General features: G+C 42.5%; 1 protein-coding gene across 1 annotated transcript in view; it reads left to right on the top strand.

The window, feature by feature from the left end:
- Positions 1 to 11167: 11167 nt before the first annotated feature.
- CD2AP (CD2 associated protein) overlaps positions 11168 to 22579 on the top strand; it is a 116382-nt gene continuing 104970 nt past the window's right edge. Inside the window, exon 1 of the mRNA XM_070418449.1 lies at positions 11168 to 11479. Within this exon, the coding sequence (XP_070274550.1) occupies positions 11476 to 11479 (4 nt within the window). The 5' untranslated portion in view covers positions 11168 to 11475. The remainder of the gene's footprint in view (positions 11480 to 22579) is intronic.

The raw sequence follows: 22579 nt of genomic DNA, 5'->3' as shown, positions 1-22579 counted from the left end.
GGCATGTACCATGGTTGCAGGCACATCCCCAGTAGGGGTGTGCAGGAGGCAGCTGATTGATGTTTCTAATTCTCTATCCCTCCCCCTTCCTCTCTGTAAAAAATCAATAAAATATATTTAAAAACAAACAAACAAACAAACAAAAAAAACACATAGCTCTAAGAAGGGGAGCAAACATATTAAGAACAGAATGCCATATACGCCAGGTCCCTTGAAACATATGCTGTGCAGATGTTTCTTCCCCTCAGTGACTGTGTCAAGCAGCAAGGGTGGACTGGCTTCTGGCAAGAAAGTTCCTCTTTCTCAGCGTTCTCCCCCCACAGATGAAACTGTCCCTATGTGCTTTCAATTCCTGTCTCTACAAAGTGTCTGTCATGAAGTTCCTTTCCCTTTCATTCATTTGGTTTAAGTGATATTCAAATGGACTCATTAACTAATACTTTCATTTGGGAAAGAGATCTGTATGTGAGTTTATAATAGAAACTAGAGGCCCAATGCACAAAAATTCGTGCAAGAGTAGGCCTTCCCTCCTTGGCCACCTGCAGGCACCTGGGACCTGGGTTGGCTTCCCTCTGGCCCTGGCTTCGTCAGGAAGGACGTCTGGAATGACATCCGGAAGATGCCTGGTCTAATTAGCATATTACCCTTTTATTATTATAGATGGTAATTCCTCTAAGACTGTTTCTCTTGGCACAGTTTCCCTTTCCTGCGCCTTGGAAACCTGCTGGCCTTTTAACAAAACTCTGCTGTGTGGTGATCACAGCAACTTTCTCTTTTGCAAATATTTTATTTAATTGCTTAATCGGATTCTGAAACATTGAGCTCATCTCTGAATCCTGGATTCTCATTTGTTACCTGATTTGAGGTAAAACGGTGAGTGACTAATTTCCTTACCAGCAAGTCTTGACTCTTTAATATGTTTTGAGCACAACTTTTTAGTGTTATAATAGCCTGGAGTTCTGCTGCCCAGTTCTTTATATACTTTTTAAGGGTGGGAAGTGAGGTTTGAAAAACAAGGGGGATTCCACAGTGGAAAGAAAATATGCTCATGCATAGAAACACTAGGGTGTATCTACACTGAGGTTGGACCCTGACATTTTTAGTCTAGAACTGATTATAAATCTTTTATCTTTTCTTTTCTTTTTAATCCTCACCAAGGATTAAACCAAGGCATCACCTGTCAGGAGTGGCTGCTCTGCTGTGGACCGTAGGATAGATAAGATTGTTCTAGCATTTCTTTTATCAGTGTTTATTTCACTACTTCCTCCCATCTCCCACCCTATAATTCTTAGAAAAGAATATGACATAATAAATGAATGTGTTCACTCTAAACATACTTCTTCAGCTTTTTTGAGATTATATTTCTAAGAAAATTCAGGTATGCAAAAATTAACTTAAAATTATTATTTAATTGTTTGGGAAGGTCTGTCTTCACTATAAAAGATAAGGGGACACTTAGTTAAGCATATGTCTTAGGTAATCACATCTTGGCTTATCACTTCAAGAAGAGTAACAAATATTTCATTTATAAGACAGCATTCATAAGAAGAAGAATCTGATCTAAGCACTGAAATAACCCTTCTTTGATTTGAAATCTTGAGGACACTGAAAAATAATTTTACAGTGTCTTTCTATTGATAAATGTGATACAAATTATTGAGAGCCTCCTACATGTTAATAACTGGCAGAAATGCAAAAATATGCCCTAACCGGTTTGGCTCAGTGGATAGAGCCTCGGCCTGCGGACTAAAAAGTGCCAGGTTCGATTCCGGTCAAGGGCATGTACCTTGGTTGTGGGCATATCCCCAGTAGGGGGTGTGCAGGAGGCAGCTGATCGATGTGTCTCTCTCATCGATGTTTCTAACTCTCTATCCCTCTCCCTTCCTCTCTGTGAAAAATCAATAAAATATATTTTTTAAAAAATGCAAAAATAGGGAGGACATAGTCCCAATTTTCAAGGCCATCACCATCATGACAGGAAATGAAAGTTGTATGATAATGACTATATTAAGAGAGAAAATACATCAAATGTCCTAGGAGAGTTATAAACACAGTGTTTATGAGGAAAGGAGCCAAAGAAGGCGTGTGAAAAGTAATATAGATGATTTATATTGTGTACTTGGGAAATACAACTTCCTCCTTTAGACCATAAGCTCCATGAAGGTAGGGACCATGTCTCCTTTATACACCCACCTTCTACCGTACCTGGCACAGGGTAGGTCCTCAATGAATGCTTAATGGTGGGAAAGAAATTAGTGTCAAGTATCTACTCTGTGTTAGGTCTTTTTCTGGTTGATCTTCATAACAAGCCACTGAAGGAGAATTCTTTTAGGTGCTCCTCCTACCCTTTTCTCTCTTTCCCCCACCTTCTCTTTAAAAAAAGGGAGGGAGGGAGCAGAAATCTTGGCTCAAGGAGCAAATGGACTTGAGTTCGGCTGGAACATTAGCTATAGAATTAGTGCTGCATTCAAGCATGGGCTCTGCTTCTTAATAGTTATGTGATCTTAGGCAGGGTAATTACTGGTTTCAGTTTCCTGCTCTTTAAAAAGTCGTTGTTTTTTTTTTTAAAAAAAAAACAATAACACAAAAAATGACTCATAGAATTGTAATGAGGATCATATTAGATGAGGTCTATGAAGTGTGTAGGTCAGTGCCCAAGACTTAAAATGGTCAGATCGTGTTAGCTGTTAATCACGCTGCTTTGATGCTAATGTAAAACAAGAAGTAGTATGAGCTACTTCACTGATTTACTTTAAGGACTACATTGAGATTATGTGCTATTAATGTGTAAAAACCTTTGTTACCTTATAATAGATTCAATAAGGTCCAAGATTATTCTGTGAGAAGATTTGTGGTGGTGAAGGAGAGTTAGGAGATCAAAGAGGCTGCATGTGTAGAGGTTACTAGACCGGGCAAACTGGATTGAGGATCAAAGGACAGTGTTAAAGAGTTAGTAGAGACATGCTGTAAGATAGTGAAAAAAGGCTGGGAAGGAAGAATGAAAAAAGGAGGAAGAGGATACAATCTAGGAAATTAAGTGTGAAGAAAAGGTATAAAGTATAAAGTATAACTTATGAAGTTATGAGGGTCCAAATAAGAGATATGACTGTTCTGAGAACAAAAGGAGTCATCTTGATGTTGAAGAATCAATTGTGTAGGACAGGCGTGGGGAACATCCGGCCCCGAGGACCGTATAATCATTTGGTCTGGCCCTGCCAAGGTATTAGGGGTGAGTTAATTAAATGTTTGATCAAATATAGCAGGCCAATTTTTAAGTTTATAATTTTGTATGGACCTTGAATGTTTTTAAAAAAACATATTTTATTGATTTTTTACAGAGAGGAAGGAAGAGGAATAGAGAGTTAGAAACATCGATGAGAGAGAAATACCGATCAGCTGCCTCCTGCACACCTTCTACTGGGGATATGCCTGCACCCAAGGTACATGCCCTTGACTGGAATCGAACCTGGGACCTTTCAGTCCACAGGCCAACGCTCTATCCACTGAGCCAAACTGGTCAGGGCAACCTTGAATGTTTTTAAAAATATTCAAATGGCCCTAAGCAGAAAGAAAGGTTCCCCACCCCTGGTGTAGACAGAGTGTGCAGAAGATCATTTAGAATGCCTCGTTTACCTGGTTGCAAACTGGAGGAATTAGCATAAGCTTCAGGAATAAGAAAGCTGTACTGTTCTAGGTTTCACTTGAATTCACCCTCAGATATTTAAGGAGATCAGAGAAAAGGCAAAACTGGGCAAGGAGGTGTGGGCTAACAAGGAGGTTGAGGAGACCTGCTTAGGAGCCACATATACAATGTGGTACAGTAGGTGGAGTGGCGAGATGTAGCCTGGAACCAGCAGAACGACAGAATGTGAAGTCTCAGGAATAGGCAGAGAAGAACATCTTGGGTTATGAGCTTCTTTTGCTTTGGCAGGCATTTAATTTTAGGCATCAAAATAGTGGCAGAACAGGCAGTTTAAAGGCTCCAGTGTCAGATGGGACATAACCCACATTGTCATCTGTGCAGTTAAGGAAGTTACAGGGATTGTAATAAAGTTTCCACTTCTTGTTTCAGAAGCACAGAAATATAATAATTTGATGAGTGCCTTTTAGTGTCACATTAGGCCAGATGTAGAAACGGTAGTGACCAAAGGATAATGATTATAGATGGAATCCTCTATGGAGTACTCTCTAGGGCTATTTTTTTTTAAATTTCCTTTTTTTGGTCATTTATACAAATTCACAAAGGAAGAAAACACACATTACTAATATTTTTGTTTTTAAAAAGGCTATTTTGTGCTAGTGACTTGTGATATGTTCAAATATCTTCTGAATATTGGGCAACAGGTTATTTGTATTTACAGCTTAAAATTTGCAAAGTGATCTAAATAAGAATAGTGAAAGTTCATGACTAAAATGAGAATGTGCCTAGTTTGGTAGTTGTGCCATGATGATTCTAAATGCGGACTCTCTTCAATGAGGTGAATTTTATGTCAATTAGCATACGTCAAAACAGATAATCATATCTTAAACGTCTTAGCTGGAAATCACATTTCTTAAAAGCAGAGTTTGTGATTGCTATGTTGAATCTCAGAATACATAGTGCCTTGTATATTATATTAGCTTAAATATTTTTATATTAGTAAAAACATATTTACTAATTGATCAAGAGTATGGGTGCTTAGCCAATGCTTATTGAACCAAATGTTTCATAACTGAATTTTTGAGAGGTATGATTTTTTTTCTGTGACTGGAGACATGGTTGAAAGAGCAAATCCATTACCTACTTAAAATTTTTCATTAACTACCTATAACTTCTAGAAGAACATCACAAATCATTCCCATAACACATGGGGCCCTCTGTGTTAGACTCTCGTTCCCTGAGCCTGGCCCCCCAAAAGGCATCCTAGGGCTTTCATGGTACACCTGCCTGTTGTCCTGGCTGTCTGAATACACTTCCTTATCCTTATTGGGCAACTCCAATGTACCCTCAAAGACTCTCCAATCTTTCCTGTTTTAGAGGCAGGGACTGTATTTTCTATCTTTATATTTATCACAGAGCAGGTGCTGATCTATACCGGGTGATCAGTAAATGTTTGTGGAGTTAAATGAATGTATATGCATGACTGGAAATTCTTTACATAATATTGTGTGTATCATGGAATTGCCTGATATTTGAAAATGCAAATGTATTTGAGATTGCTTAAAATATCTGACACTTCATCAGAGTCTAGCTTTAACATTTTGAAAAAGTAATACTTCTTCAAAGAGACTCTCTTTGAGGACCTACAAAGCTCTGAGACTTACCTGTCATATATGAGCTCTATAATGACACTACAATCAGAATACAGTGCAAATAACGTTGTTAAAACGGTCCTTTCAGTTGGCAAAGTGGTGAGACATTCGGCTGGCCTCATCATGTTTTTAATTAAACTTTTCCTTAATGTGCAATAATGAAAAGTGCTGAGAGTGGTTATCTGTTTGAGCACATCCCCAAAATTGCTAGCAGAGTAGCAGGATATTGTCCCCAGCTGATGGGTCAGTTTGAGTGGGGCGATTTTCCAGCTTTAATGACACCACAATATAGGCATTGTGTCTGAGATTATTATTTCCTGCAATTGGTTTCTAAAGAATGATTTTTAAAATTCAGGTTATACATTGATGTAATTTGTGCTTAAGTATACTATAAACTAGCCAAGCCAAAACAAGATAATAAGGAAAATGTCCAGGAAATATCATACTATGAAACTAAGAATAAAGACACAAAAAACAATTAGTTACCTGTATATAGTTATAAAATTTGAGCTAAATGAGTGTTTTAAAAATAACACAATTGAATTGATATTTAATTGAATTTTCTTCAGAATGATCTTCCTGGTTAGAATAGTTTTTACCAGAAGGAAAGAAGGTAGACAATTTTTTCAATATATTTATCCTCTGGTAAATTTCTAAGCAAATTGTAGGAAGAAATGATAGCAATTTAACATGATTAGGTTGGTGTGAAATTGTATCATTTTCACAGAGATTGTAATATTTTCTTTGATACCAGATTGACACATTAGCAGATTTTTTTTAAAAAAAGGGAGTATTTGTCCATTTGTCTGGGAATACAAAGAATATTGAGGCCACATGAATGGAAAAAAAAAACGAATTCATTATAAGATAACAATAAAGGAAATAAAGGCAAAAAGAAAAATAATCTGTTTTTAGCTGAAATTTGAGGTTAAATCTAAAATGTGTGATAAATATGAGATTATCTTCTCACCATAGTTTCTAATAGTTATTGCTGAGGAAACCAGTGTTTTGAGCTGAATAATGTGTTAGCTATATAAAAATGTATAAAATACTAGAGGTCTGGTGCACGGATTCACACACCAGTGGGGTCCCTCGGTGTGGCCTGGGGGGATGGGGCAAAACCGTCAGTCCAACACTGCCTGCCACTCCTGCCTGCCACTCCCGATCCCGCTCATCCCAGCCCTGCTGCACCTGCTGCGTGCTGATGCCCAGTCAGTCCTGATCCAGAGGCTCACACCGCCGCAGCAGTGCTCAACAGCCGTGAGCCCTGCATCTGGCTCCCATCGGTTAGCTAAGCAGTGCACTGACCACCAGGGGGCAGCTCCTGCGTTGAGCGCCTGCCCCCTGGTGGTCAATGCGCATTATAGCGACCAGTCAACCAGTGGTTTGGTTGTTCAGTCATTTGGTTGCTTAGGCTTTTATATATGGAGATAGTGCATACTTTGAAGGTCTCATTGGGGAGGTAAGACAAGATGAAAAGAACTCCATGGAGTAATTAACACTTGGAGTGCGGGTGAATTTCCCGCCAAAATATAAGATGGCTCTGTCTTTTGGTTTTGTTCCATCCACCAAAAGGGTGGATTACAAACAAATATTTGGTAATACACAGTTACAATCAGCCTGAGTTTACACGTTTCCCGCACTCCACCGCAAATCTATATGAACCGAGTTAAAGACGGCTCCCGCGGAGTATGCGCAATTCACGCGAGCCGACTTAACTCGTTTCCCGCACTCCAAGTGTTAATAGGTAATATTTGCTTAGTACTTGGAATTTGGAGTGTAGTTTTTACGTACCTGTCGGAAGTCGGTTCATCCTTGCTGCTTGACACACTCGCTGCAGGGAAGAAACATCTGCACAGCATATGTTTCAAGGGACCTGGCGTATATGGCATACTGTTCTTAATATGTTTGCTTCCCCCTCTTAGCGCTATGTGTTTTAAACAAGCCCACCTCCCAGAGAAAGGTTGTTTCCTCAGGTGAGGATTTTTTCCCTGGAGTTAGGGATTAACAGGACTAAGGAAGAGAATAAATCAGTGAAACCCCCTAGTGTTACAGAAATGCCATGTACTACTTATGAAGAACTTGGACTAAGACTGTTGGCAATAAATTTGGGATTTGTTGGGCCCACATCCCCAGGGGTCTGCCCACCAGGGAAAGCACCAAAGCCTATACCCCTGGAGACTCACTGACACAGGGCAGTCCCAGGGAAGGCAAGGAGCGAGGCTGGGAGGACATAACCTTTACTGCGTAGGATAATCTCCTTCAGTCACTTCCTTGTAGCTTATCAGTAGAGCAGTGACCTTGGAATAGCCCTTATAATGGAACACAGAGATTAACCTAGACAGGATTAAACTCAACGGAACTAAATTAACAAACACCCTAACCTTTGGAATAGAATGGATAGGGTTAAAATCAACTGGTATAAATACAGATGTAACAGGACAATAAGAACCGAAACTGGCTAGAGAACCTCACTATGCTGATCAACTGAACGCTGACTCCATCCACACCTTTGGGAACCCCTGGACCTGCTGGGGCTGGACCCCAACAATACCATTTTGTAAGTTTAAAAAATACATTTCTGATTTCATTCTTCTATTGGGGTTTCCTTTGGCTTTACCTGTAGAAGATAGGATTAACTCTAGGATTGTGATTATTTTATAGCTTTACTTCAGTTTTTTTTTAATTTTTCATTTATTTATTTTTTTCTGTTAATCCTCACCCAAGGATATTTTTCCATTTATTTTTTTTCTTTTTTTTTAGGGAGAGTGGAAGAAAGAGGGAAAGACAGAGAGAAACATGGATGCGAGAGAAACACATTGATTGGTTGCCTCCTGCAGGTGCTCCAACAAGGGCCCGGGCCAGGGAGGAGCCTGCAAACCGGCTAGGGCACTTTACTTCAGTTTTCTCAACCTTTCTTATGGGTCCTATTCCCCTGATCCTTTCAATTCTTTTATGATCCAATATTTCAGCAATATCTCATGGGATATTGTCCCTGAATTTGCAGTGATTTTGCTTATTTTAATTTTCTAACATCTAAAGTACATGACTTATAATGGAAATAATACAGATTCTGACATTTCTAGGCTAGAACTGATTGTAAACCTTTTATCTTTTCTTTTCTTTTTTAAATCCTCACCCAAGGATATGCTTTATGGAGAGAGAGAGAGAGAGAGAGAGATCAGTTGCCCCTTGAACGCACCCCAACTGAGGATTAAACCTGAAATTTAGGTATGTGCCCTGACTAGGAATCAAACCAACCACCTTTTGGTGTACAGGAGACACTTGGCCAGGGTAAATGTTTATTTATTTATTTTTTTAAAATATGATTTTATTGATTTCAGAGAGGAAGGAAGAGGGAGAGAGAAACATCAATGATGAGAGAGAATCATTGATCAACTGTCTTCTGCACGTCCCACTGGGGATCTAGCCCTCAACTTGGGCATCAGAATCCAACTGTTACCTCCTGGGTTCATAGGTCAACGTTCAACCACACTCACATTAGCTGGGAGCAGGGCTAAATGTTTTATCTTGTTGTCAGATTATATGACCTGATTTCTGGTTAAGAAAATATGGTCACCTTATCTCTTTGTGGCCTCCACTCCTTACCACTCATTTAGTCACTAAAACCTTTAACTGACTTTTAACTTTTCTGTTACATATTCTATATATTCAGTATATCTATATATCTATTCTGAAATTACACATTTAAACATAACCGTATTGTCAAATCCAGTGGTCTTTTTTCCAGAGGTTAGTTTTCCTTAACCTCTATTCAATTCTATTCATTTGCCTTTCTTCTTGAAATGTCTAGGATTCTAGAGACCTGGGAGTTTAGTTCTTTTCCAATATACTATTATTCTTTCTCTCCTTTCATGAATTTTCTTTTGCCTCCCACCATCCTCACTCTTCTAAATCTGAAATGGTTTACTTTCTTAGGGGCAGCTGGAGCCTCATAGATTTCTTTAAGGCTCAGGAATGTTCTTGTTGCATATACACTTCGTCTTCTAGGACTCCTCCAGGCTGAAATTATTGCCTTCTCCCAAGCTTTGGTTCTATTTATACCTTCTTCCTGAAACTTGCCTTGCCCATAGTAATTTATTTTTCCTTTAAATTCTCAGGCATTTGACCCTCCCTACCTCATACTATTAATAAACTGTGTTAATGTGTCACTTCCTAGTTGGAATGCAAAATCTTTGAGGATAAGGGCTGTACTTCAGCTTTTTGTTTTTGTTTGCTTGCTTGGTAGGGGACAATGAACATAATTCTCAAATATTTGATTGAAAAAGGCACAATATATTCTGTGGTTTCAATACAACACAACTAACATGTACATCTTGTTTAGGTGTGCATATTAAATTATTTTCTTTTCTCCTTTCTGGCTTCTGATTATAACTGGCAATTCTTTTTATAAAGATACCACATGCAACATTTTAGAAGTCATAAAGGAATTAAAAGTTCACAAAAGCAGGCCTAAAGGAGACAGCGGGAACGGATATTTACAAGGCTGCTACATTGTGCCAGACACTGTGCTTTGCATTGTGAAGATTTTTTTTCAAAAGACTCAAGAAACTGAAGTCCAGGGAGGTTAATTAATTTATCCAAGATTCCACAAAAAGTAAATGGCTATGCTGAGTTTCAGAAACCTAGGTCTGTCTGGTTTCAAAGGGCAAGGCAGTTTTACTATTGGATGATTGTTAGAATTAAATGACATTTTTTTTTTTTTTTTTTTTTTAAAAAGCACTATGCACAGTAGTTGGCATTCAACAAATGTTGCTGTCACACACTTCTGTCTGGGGGTTGGGTATACTTAAACAAGAAAGGAAAAAAGCCGGCTGAATTAATTATACTTTCCCCCCACCTGTTAGTTTTCCTTAACCTCTATTCAGCGTTTCTAATTCTAAGAACGACTGTTTGAGCCCAGCCTGTGTGGCTCGGTGGTTGATCGTGGACCCATGCACCAGGTTAGTCAGAGGTTGTGGCTGGATTCTGGTCAGGGCACATGCCGGGGTTGCGGGCTGGATTCCCTGTTGGGGGCATGCAGGAGGCAGCCAGTGGATGTTTCTCTCCCCCTCTCCCTTCCTCTCTCTGAAATCAGTAAGAATCTTTCATAAACACAAAAACAAACAAACACACACACACACTGGGATTTAGCGAAGGTGTAACTGTAGCCAATGTTTCATTTTTTTAAAAAAGAAAAGAAACACTATTTGATTACAATAATCCTTTGCCCTTCTTCATGCTGAGGATAGAAAACATACCTGGCAATACTTCAAATTGTGAATATCACGTAACAAATTATACTTATGAAAGAGAAAAGGGGTCTAAAAATTGTCTTATAGGAAGCCAATAATTTATTCCTGTAAAATATAATTTATTTTGTACTCCGGTTTTTTGTTGTGGTTGTTTTTTCATGAAGAAATGCTCTGCAGCACCGCGTCGCCGCCGCGGAAAGTGGGGCAACCCAGGCGCCCTTTGCCTCCCAGCAAACTCTCTGTGTTCACCCGAGGCGCCCCACCGAACAAACCCCCTCCCAGCGGGTCCCGGCTCGAGCGCGGAGGGGTAACCGCAGTCCCTCCGGCGGCCCCCGACATCCGCCCGCCGCACCTGGACGCGGGCGGCGCGCGACCTCCGGCCGTGACGTCACCGCACCTGGCACGGGCCGCGGGCGGGCTGGCGAGCCGGCACCCGGCGGGGCGGGAGGGCCGGGGAGTGCGAGGGAATCTCGCGAGATTTGCCTCCTCCCGGGCCCAGCTCCCGACACCTTCCCGGCCTCGGTCCGCGTCTCCACCTCAGTCTTCGGCGTCGCGCTCGCTTTGAACGGCGCTCACAGAAGGGGAGGCGCGCCGGGCGGGCTCCTGGGCTCGGCGGGTTGGAGCCAGCAGCCTAGAGGAGCCGGCCGGTCCCCTCCCCCTGCGGGAGCCACGCCGGGTGGGAAAGCCGCTGTGTGGGCGGGCGGGGGCGGGCCAGGCGCCAGGAGCCGCCGCCGCCTCCCCCTCGCCGGCCGCGCCGACGGGACTGTCCGGGGAGCGCCGCGGGCTGATGGAGGCACCTCCTCGCCCCGCCTGAGCTCAGGAGGGGCAAGCGCGGGGCGCCGGGCCCGCCTCCGGCCGCCAGAGCGGCGGCGCGAGCAGCTGGAGGAGGAGCGGCGGCGCCGGGCTTCTCCCCGCGGGGGCCCCCAGCATGGGTAAGAAATGGGGGGCGCTCCCCACCGGCCGCCGGCCCGGCCCATTCGGGAGGGCGGCGTCCCTGCTTGGTCTTGGCGCGGAAGGGACGGGGGGCGCCCAGCCCGAGCCCTCCTCCCTCCGCCCCTGCGCCCCGCCGGCCACCTTGCTCTCCCCGGGGAGAGGGGAGCCGGAGGGCTCGCGGGTGCGCCTCGCGCCCCCTCCCCGCCTCTTCGTGCGCAGGGAAAGGCGAGGGGGGCAGTGGGGCGCCCGGCCGCACCTCCTCGCCCGCCACCGGCTTAATCAGCTCCCGCTGCCCTCTCTCCCCGGCCCCTTTCTCTCCCCCCCGCGGGGAAGGGTGATCGAAAAACCTGACAGTAGCACTTGCAACTGCTTTATCTCCCTCGAGGCTTTTAAAGAAGTTTATTTGGGGTGAGGAAAGGCGGTCCCCTCCGTAAAAAACCCGCCGGGGGTGCCTCGAGGACAGGGTGGGAACTCGCGAATCGACTCCGTTCCTACCCAGGCGGGTCTGGGGGCATTTAAATATTAAATCCCCGAGGACCGGCTTGGGGTTTGGTAGGATTTCTGAGTGCAACCCTTGGAGAAGCAGTTTCCTGTTTGGGAATGTAGACTTCCTTGCTAGAGGAGGGAAAAGTCCAAGGCCTTCTATGTTATTTACTGTTTTGCTTTAAAAAAGTTTTGTTGGGAAAAGTTAGGGAAAGCGGGGGAGGGGGGAGGGTGCAGCCCGGTGTGAAAGGGAGGGTGGCTGAGCCGTGTGACAATTCTGCTGATAACCGAGTGCCGCGTAGGGCGAGGCACGATCTCCCTCGGCCCTTTAAAAATCAAAAGCAGTTTGAAAGAGAGCTGCTTAAAAAAATAAAAATCAAAGCGTGCCACCTTTTGAAGCCTGAGTTTGCGTCGCCATAAGGCACAAGCATGTGCTGTCAGCGTCACCTTGATTTTGGTCTTGGACAGTCAATGAAGAGGGTGCTAGCACTGCTTGCAGTTGAACGGAGTTGGAAACGCTGTTAGCCTAAATGAATAATGTATGAAACCAGCAAATGGGTGAGGAGCAGGGCATATGCAGCATACTGCTGATGTGGCTCCTCCTTGCCCACACGCCGTTTTGTGGGAAAGGCTTTAAGCATTTAGTGTTTCTGGACAACTCGCCGCGCGCTTCTGTGTTTCCTGAGGCTTGTCGCCACTTTCACGTTCCCCCGCCTCCCGCTAACTTCCAGGTGACTTATGCGCACAGTGCCCTTAATACTCAGAAGCAGGAAAACCTTTGGTATTTGGAACTTGCAGATGAATTCCTTTCTGATTGATTGGTTTTGAGCTTATTGGGTAATCGAAGGATTGTTCCTTCAAGCACCACATTATAACATCACTGTAATTGCTTTGAATGAAAATCAGACTAAAGTCAAATATGTACTTCTTTTCTGTCTTTTGAGTGGGAGATGCAGAATGTAATTAATCTTCTTGATGACTTAGGGTCATCATTTCAGATCTGTCAGGTACTGTCTGTCATGCCTGGAGTTATCCTGTGGATTGTATATAGGAGTGTTGATCAGATTCCTTTGCATTTTGATGTTATTTAAGTATTTTTCTGCTTTGCTGTTGGGTGTGCTTGCCACTGAGATCAATGTCCCCCTTCCCAACTCTGTTCTCAAGTTTTCTACACGTGTGGAGATCCTGCTCGTATTTGTAGTTCTGTATAAAGGAAAAATAAAGTAGACCCTTAGGTAGTATGTGAAAAGGAAGTGAGTATCAATACTTGGGTATTGGAGTATCTGTTTTGACTGTCCAGAGGTCTTTTCTTAGTGACTTTCTCATTGTGTTCTGGTTAGATGAGTTGCCAAATTATCTTGGTAAAGTGTGATTGTTGCGTACTTGTACTTTCACTTTGACTACCCAGAATGTGTTTCTCGAAGGTAGATTTATTGGGGCATTTGTAGTTAACTTTTGAAAGGTATTTGTCAGATATTTCCATATCTATGTATACTTTAAATTTATTGGTCCTGTAGTAATCATATTAAAATTATTAAAATAATTTAAAGGGAGTTTCCTCTTATAATAGAAATCTCATTTGCTTGGTTATCAGCAGTCTTTCTTTTTTTATTCCTCAGGAGTTAGGATATTTTTTACATTAATTCTAAAAAGAGTGGAAGGGAGGGGGAGGGGGAAAAGCGAGAGAAGGGAGGGAGAGAGAGAAACATTGATGTGACAGAGATATGTCCATTGGCTGCCTTCCACATGCGCCTCCTACACACCCCGACTGGGGCGGGATAGGACCTGTAACCCAGGTACATGCCCTTGATGGGAAAGCGAACCCTTGGGTGTGCAGGCTGATGCTCTAACCATTGAACATGCCTACCAAGGCAGCAGTCTTTATTTCTTATGCTTTCAGATGACAGGTTAAAATATTTACATGGTGTTTTATTTGGTTTTGTCACAAAATGAAAAAATCTTTAATTTCTTTGTTTTGAATTTTAAAGCATTTAATATAAAAAATTATAGAATATGAAATGCTTTTGGTGCATTCCATATTGCCAATCAAAAGTACGTACAAGCCCTAGTACATGTGGCTCAGCTGGTTGAGCGTCATCCCATGCACCAAGATGCATGCGTCCAGGAAGCAGCCGATTGACGTTTTGCTCATGGAATTCTCTCTCTTTTTCCCTTCCCCTCTCTAATATTAATAAAAACATATTTAAATAATAATGCCAGTGTTCTCAAAAAATTAAAAAAAAGATAATACAGATCTGTTGTTGTTTTTTAAAAAATGCCTCCAAATTTTTATTGCTACATAATTCAAATTTGTTATTTTTTTCTCCCCTCCTTAGTCTCCCCTATTAAGTGTATTTTAAGTGTGATAACTGTTTAATTTTCTAATGTATATAAAGAAATGGTGTTTTGTTAAGGGCCTGAAGGTAGGCAAGGAAAGAGCTGTAATGATTCTTGATTTGGGTGAAAATAGGACAGAACTGCAAATCTGCTTCCTAGGTAAACTGGTAAAGCAAGTTGTGAGAGATCTGAAAGTTTTAGTTTGTGTTCTGAAAAGAAAGGGTGACTAAAACCTAATATATGACTGAAAGTTAGGTAAATTGGGTAATCATGATGATGGAGCTATGACTTGCTTAGTTGTAGAGTTTGATATCCACTACTGCTAGGCAGATTGACCTCAAATAGAACTTGTCTTTTTAGGTGGGGGAGAAAACTGGTCTGGGAAGTCTGGATGGAGGTTCGTCCATATCTACAGTCAGCTTGTCAGCGTGAGGGATATGTGTAGCAAAAGGTAGTGTGTAGACAGATAGATGGAGTAAGGCAGCTTGGTGTGGGAGTGGGATGGTTGTTGGTAGCAGTTCAGATTGGCATCTTGGGGGAAAGGGAAGGATGTGGGGTTTGATAGTATGTAGGCCTTGAAGATCTAGCCATAGGGAAGCGAAACCAGAGAGAGTCCAGGTTTCTTGTGAAAGATACAAGGTAGAGATATTTGTTTCCAGGATGAGCTGGAATTATTTAATACTAGAGGCCCGATTCACCAATTTGTGCACCAGTGGGGTCCCTCGGCCTGGCCTTCGGGATTGGGCTGAAACCTGGTCTCCAACATCCCCCAAGAGGTCCAGGATTGTGAGAGGGCGCAGGCCAGACTGAGGAACTCCACTGGTGCACGAGTGGGGCCAGAGATGGATGCAGGAGGTTGGCCAACCAGGGAGCGACCGTGGAAGGGCTCCAGGGCATGTCCGGCCTGTCTCACTCAGTCCCAATCAGCCAGACCCCAGCAGCAAGCTAACCTACCAACCAGAAAGTCTGCCCCCTGGTGGTCAGTGAATGTCATAGCGACTAGTCGACCGGTCGACTGTCTGCCCCCTGGTGGTCAGTGCACGTCATAGCGAGCGGTTGAGCGGCCTTAGCATATCATTAGCATATTATGCTTTGATTGGTTGACTGGCCAACCGGATACTTAGCATATTAGGCTTTTATTATAAAGGACTAGAGGCCCGGTGCACAAAAATTTGTGCACTCCGCGGGGGGGGGGGGGGGGGGCGGGGGTCCCACAGCTCGGCCTGTGCCCTCTTGCAGTCTGGGACCCCTCGGGAGATAATGACCTGCTGGCTTAGGCCTGCTCCCGGGTGGCAGAGGGCAGGCCCAATCCCTAAGTGCAGCCCCTGGTCAGGCTCAGAGCAGGGCCGATTGGGGAGTTGGGGCGCCGCCCCGTCATGCACAGAGCAGGGTGGATCGGGAGGTTGCAATGCCACCCTCAGTCACTTTCAGGGTAGACTGATTGGGGGGTTGGGGCACCGCCCCCTGTTACACTCAAGGCAGGGTCGATGGGGAGGTTGCGGCGCCACCCCCTGTCACGCACAGAGCAGGGCCGATCAGAGGGTTGGGGTGCTGCCCCCTGTCACTCACAGAGCAGGGCCAATCAGGGGGTTGGGGCGCTGCTCCCTGTCACTCACAGAGCAGGGCCGATCAGGGGGTTGGGGCGCTGCCCCCTGTCACTAACAGAGCAGGTTCCATCAGGGAGGTTGGGGCGCTGCCCCCTGTCACTCACAGAGCAGGGCCCATCAGGGGGTTGAGGAGCTCCCCCCTGTCACTCACAGAGTAGGGCCGATAGGGGAGCTGGGGCACCGCCTCCTGTCACACACAGAGCAGGGCAGATCAGGGGGTTGGGGCACTGCACCCTGTCACACTCAGGGCAGGGCCAATGGGGAGGTTATGGCTCTACCCTGTCACACACACAGCAGGGCCGATCAGGAGGTTTGGGCGCTGCACCCTGTCACACACAGAGCCACAGGGCAATCGGGGGATTGGGGAGCTCCCCCCTATCAGGCACAGAGCAGGGCTGATCAGGGGGTTTGGGCGCTGCCCCCTGTCATGCTGATCCCGGTGCCGGGAGCCTCGCTGCTCCGCTGATCCCGGTGCCGGGAGGCATATTACCCTTTTACTATATAGGATAGAGGCCTGGTGCACGGGTGGGGGCCGGCTGGTTTGCCCTGAAGGGTGTCCTGGATCAGGGTGAGGGTCCCCACTGGGGTGCCTGGCCAGGCTGGCTGAGGGGCTGAGGGCTGTTTTCCCGCTGGCAGTTGACTAAAAGCTCCCAACCGCTCCTTGTTTTCTTTTTTTTTTTTTTTTATTCTGGGCCAGCTTTAGCTCTGAGGCCTCCCTGCTGAAAACATCGATACAATGTTGCGGTCCGGGGCTGACTGAAAGCCAGTTTTGTTTAGCTTCTTATTTGCAACATAGTAATAGTTGCTCAGAGTTGCAGTTGAGAGTCCAGCAAGTGAGGCGGGGAACGTTGGAGTCTGCAGTCCCTGGAGGAAGCAAGCCTCCCTGCTCGCTTCAGTGCATGGCTGCCGACTGCCATCTTGGCTGACAGTTAATTTGCATAAGGATACGCTGATTAGCCAATGGGAAGGGTAGCGGTCGTACGCCAATTACCATGTTTCTCTTTTATTAGTGTAGATGAGCCAAGCAGTAAAACTGACAGGATGTTGGACTCCTGTATTTTTTGTCTTGGTACCACATTAGTTGTCTATATTAGTAGTTGGATCTATAAACATGATATAAATGGTCCTAGATAAGTGGAATGAAATGAGATCATCTTTTATATCAATGTTTGAGGATATTCCCTGGTCACAATTTAGCATTCCCTTTGTTCATTTGGTCCTAGGGATTTAATGCCTGCTTTTTCTTTGCTGCTATCTCTTTTCTCATGAGTCAACTCCTTTCAGACCCAGTGCAAAGCAGATTACAAAGTTTCAGCATACCCTTCAGTTTCAGAAATAAGCACACAATTTTTAATAGTGTCAAGTATTCATAACTGCCAACATAATAAACAAGCAAGGAAGTATAAGAAACTTGAAAGTACTAATTGTTGGTCCCTTGATTTCACTGAAGTGGTGTTGAACGGGTATTGGAAAGAACTTCTTGTTGGGTTTTTTTTTTTTTTTTTTTGGTAGTCTGTGCTTGTCCTTTTCAGTCCTCCCTTGCTCTTTCCCACATCATTTCATCCAGCTTTCTTTAGGTTTATGTTAGATGTTCAAACTTAATAGAGTACTTTATTACCATTATTAAGCAGATAGAATCTCTTTCATCATCTTACTAGGGCTTCTCTGACCTTAGACCATGCTATATGTAATACTTTCATTTTTCAGTCATAATTTTGACTTTTAGCCCAAGTGAGGTAGGCATTTTCCTCTGGGCTCCTAAATGTTTCCTTCTTTGGAGTAAATTGACATTACTTCTGTTTTGTTTTGGATTTTGTTTTAGTTTCTGAAGGGCTCGGGTACCTGGATGTTCCACTCTCTCACCGTTTTCATTCAGCCAAAAACATATTTACTAGTTGTTTGTATTTAAAGAAGCTATTACTCTAAGAAGAAACTCTCCTTTTAAAAAAGTCATTATTCTAAATTTATATTTAGCCTAAGATGTTGCTCTAGTGTCAGATATGGCAGTGTTATGGATTCATTCTTTCCTAAAACCTACTTGTGCTATGTCAGTCCTTCCCAATGCCTCCAAGTAGACTTGCATCTCATAATCTTTCAAATTTTTTATACTTTGTTAAAAGTACCATCATGATCCCATTCTGTTTCTCAACTAATTTATAAGACAGATGACTAAGATGGGATCCTAAATTTCAGTGTCTATTTTAGTGCCACTTAGTTCAGGTTCTTTTTTGATGGTTCAGTGTTCAGGTAATTGCAAGAGACTGTGTGGCATCTAACCACTACGAGTTTCTAGTAGAAAAATACTTTACTAGTAAGCATAGTAACAGTAACAAACAGTTACCACCAACATTAAGAGAAAGTTTCTATCACATCATTAAGGAAAGGAGCGTTAGATGAGAGATTAATGAAGAATTTGTGTTATTATGAGCAATGTGATTAATGCCATGCTAGACATTAAGGGAATTAGGGCCAATTTAAGTTTTTGGTGCATCAAATGGTTTACAGAAGTATTGGGGGTTGGGTATATTATTAGAATCATCTAGATTAAAAAAAAATTCCACGACCCCTGAAAACTGGTATAAATGCTCTTGCCTCTCCTTCCCTCCATTTGTTGATGAGTGTCATGAATGTGTGGGGATAGTTTACAGTGTTGAGATAGGAATAAAACTTAACAGGTGAATCATTAGAAATCCAAACAAGAGAGGAAATATATAGTACATTAAAAGAACATATGCCAAGAGGTATGTTAAAATGTACTAGGAGTAATTTAAAGAAGATGAGGATATAGATTCCTACATTGGAAGATAAGTAAGATTTGTTCATCTCTCTTTAGTTTGACCAGGCACATAGTGAGTACTTGGCATAGCCAGTATATATATACATTTTCTACTCCTGTCACTGAGTCCTTAGAGTAAAGCATACTTTCAGTTGAACTGATGATGTCTTTAAGATCCTTGTACTTAACTATTCAAACTGTCTTAATTTTCTTAGTATCCATCAGTGCCCCAGAACGGAAGCAAAAATTTACCCAACATCTAGACTGATTTTATTAATTATAACAGTGTCATTCCTAGAGTATTTACTTATCATGATCATTATAATACTCAAGTGCCAAATTATTTGTTTTGGATTATAAGTTTAGAAGTTTATATATTTGTGAAATTAAGACTACGTATTCATAATGTTTTTAGGAAACATTTAAAGTTGGTCTTTCAAATGTATAATCTTTCTGTATTTTGTAACTTAATTTATTGAGAACTGTGTTTTGCTGATATCAAAGTTTTTATATTAGATTTCCATTAAAATTCCTGCTCTGCTCCAGTGGGTTGTACTCTGATGAGTATTTTCTCTTGCTATATTGGAGTGTGTATGTGTGTTTGTGCTCTTGTGCATGTGTACGCACTATTTAAGATGAAGATTCCATTTTACTTATCTACTAATTAGACCATTCTTATCAAGCACACTTTCTGAAGCAATTTAAGAAAATTACCTTAAATAATGAAAATAGGTCTGTTGACAGTTCAGAATTTTCAGAATGAATATCAAATGGAAATGTAAAACCTTTGCCATGAAAATTTCCTGAATTTCTTATATAATAAAAGCCTAATATGCTAAGTGTCCGACCGTTCGTTCGACCAGTCGCTATGACGGGCACTGACCACCAGAGGGCAGACGCTCTCACTGGTAGGTTAGCTTGCTGTTGGGGTCCGGCTGATTGGGACTGGGCGAGACGGGCCAGACACGCCCCTGAGCCCTTCTGTGCCCTCTTGCAATCTGGGACCCCTTGGGGGATGTCAGAGAGCTGGTTCAGGCCCGATTTCCATAGGCCAGGTTGAGGGACCCCACGGTGCATGAATCCATACACTGGGCCTCTGGTATTCTATAAAATTCAGTCGAACTTATTTATTTTTAAATTTTATTTTTTTAAATTTTTAAATATTCAGCACAAAATAATCCCTCCAACTTTACTGAGGTGATTGACGACGTCCACAACGAAATCCTGGAATTTGGTTGCTAACCCAGCACCAGCCACAGCTTCCTTATTAGCACCAGCAGGCACAGCACTCCTTCTATAGTCTGTAGGTGTCTCTTTTGGCTTCCTCTCCTGTGACTTATGCAGGTTGCATGCCCTCCAGATCTTTGGGTCTTGGCCTGTCAGTCTTAGGCCAGCTAGAGGCAAAGTGGCAGGCAGAATTTCAGGGGGCAGGTGGAGACAACCGGGGAGATACTGGATGCCCTAATTGGTAAGGTAGCAGTAATAATGTCTCCAGGCAAACTTTGTGATTTGAGAGACTGCATGACCTTCATGACATGAAGATTAGGCACATTGTTGTCTGCAAGCTGGGAGTATTTAAGCATGTGAATATCGTTCTTCACCACCATCACTTCCTCCTTAAAAAGGAGTTCATCGCCAAAACCCGTTTGGCTCAGTGGATAGAGCGTCGGCCTGCGGACTGAAAGGTCCCGGGTTTGATTCCGGTCAAGGGCATGTACCTGGGTTGCGGGCACATCCCCCGTGGGAGATGTGCAGGAGGCAGCTGGTCGATGTTTCTCTCCCATCGATGTTTCTAACTATCTATCTCTCTCTCTTCCTCTCTGTAAAAAATCAATAAAATATATTAAAAAAAAAAAAGAGTTCATAGCCCTAGTCAGTTTGGCTCAGTGGATAGAGTGTCGGCCTGTGTACTGAAGGGTCCTGGGTTCGATTCCGGTCAAGGGTACGTACCTTGGTTGCAGGCTTCTCCCCAGCCCGGCCCTGGTTGGGGTGCGTGCAGGAGTCAACCAATTGATGTGTTTCTCTCACATTGATATTTCTCTCCGTCTTTCTCTCTTCCACTCTCCCTAAAAATCAATGGAAAAATACCCTCAGGTGAGGGTTAAAAAAAAAAAATAATAATATAAAATAAATATGTATTTTTTTAAAAAGGAGTTCATAAATGGCAATCTAGTTTTTTTGGGCATTAATATCGCAATGACGTAGTATCTGGGGCCAGAGCTGGAAAGAAAGGGACCAAAACCCAGTTGAATTTATAGTTTAGAAGCTCATAATTTAAAGCTAAAATAAAAACTTTTTAAAAAAAATATATATTCTTTTTGTTTCAGAGGAAAGGAGAGGGAGAGAGACATAGAAACATCAATGATGAGAGAGAATCATTGATAGACTGCCTCCTGCATGCTCCACACTGGGGATCGAGCCCTGCAACCAGGCATGTACCCTGACCAGCAGGGGTCCTCAAACTACAGCCTTCGGGCCACATACAAATACAAATATTGTATTTGTTCCCATTTTGTTTTTTTACTTCAAAATAAGATATGTTCAGTGTGCATAGGAATTTGTTCATAGTTTTTCTTTAAACTATAGTCCGGCCCTCCAATGGTCTGAGGGACAGTGAACTGGCCCCCTGTTTAAAAAGTTTGAGGACCCCTGCGACCAGGAATTGGGAATCCGTGACCCCCTGGTCCATAGGTCAACGTTCAACCACTGAGCCATGCCAACCAGGCTAAAATAAAAACTCTTGTTATTCTCTTCCTTTCATATGTAATGACCTTATTTGTCCTGAATTCATTGATGCCAGAAACTACATCACTTTTTTCATTCTATTTAAAAAATTTGTTTTTTAAATAGAATGACCAATAGAAAGTTGACCAAACAAAGTTTTAGTTTTAGAATGTAAACTTTATAGATTTGTTGTGAATCTAAGGAGCATATATGAAAATATTTTTAAAGTATTATACAACTTTAAATTATAAGGAATTGTACTATTGGGTCACATTTTACAAATAAATGAATGCTGTTGGTCATTATTTGTCCTGAATTCATTGATGCCAGAAACTACATCACTTTTTTCATTCTATTTAAAAAATTTGTTAACACCCTTAATAAGTAACAAAATTTGGAGGCTACTATGTGTTCACTACGTATATTCTGACATTTATTGGTTCAATAAAATATATTTCACTAAGTTCAATAGTACTTTAATTTGGAATAGTTGGGGAGAGGGGGTCAATCTAATAAACAATACAAAATTTAAATATATTGAAATATGTCCATCTAAACCAGATTAACAGAATGCTGCCTAAGTGGAGTTCCTGTTTCAAGTTGGTGGATGAAGTCTATCATTTTAAAAAGAAACTCTTTAATCCTTTCTGTCTGACTCATTGTGGCTCTTACTAGTAAGTCCCTTTGGTAGAAAATCAATGATCTGGGATATTAAGCATCTTGTCAGTTGGATCTGCTGATTGCCTACTCCATGTACTAGTATGTTACATTGATGTTACATACTTCTAGTAAATAAAGTGAAAATTGCTGATTTTATACATGAGATATTTCTATATGACTTTTATCGTGTTAAACAAATTTAGGCATTAAGAATTAATTTGCTTAAATATGTTTGTCTAATGCCCTAACCAGTTTGGCTCAGTGGATAGGGTGTCGGCCTGCTGACCGAAGGGTCCACGGTTTGATTCTGGTCAAGGGCATGTACCTCAGTTGTGGGCACATCCCCAGTAAGGGGATGTGCAGGAGGCAGCTGATCGATATTTGTCTCTCATCGATGTTTCTGACTCTTTATCCCTTTCCCTTCCTCTGTAAAAAATCAATAAAATATATTTTTAAAAAGTTTGTCTAATAACTTGAACAGTGTTGGTTGAACTGTAAAATTATACTATCTT

The sequence above is a fragment of the Myotis yumanensis genome, unplaced genomic scaffold (assembly GCF_028538775.1).
Source record: "Myotis yumanensis isolate MYYU_CA2020_CCGP unplaced genomic scaffold, mMyoYum1.0.hap1 SCAF_6, whole genome shotgun sequence".
In the NCBI taxonomy this organism is placed as follows: Eukaryota; Metazoa; Chordata; class Mammalia; order Chiroptera; family Vespertilionidae; genus Myotis; species Myotis yumanensis.
Note: the sequence above shows the minus strand (reverse complement) of the source record. Positions and strands in the feature narration are given on the sequence as shown.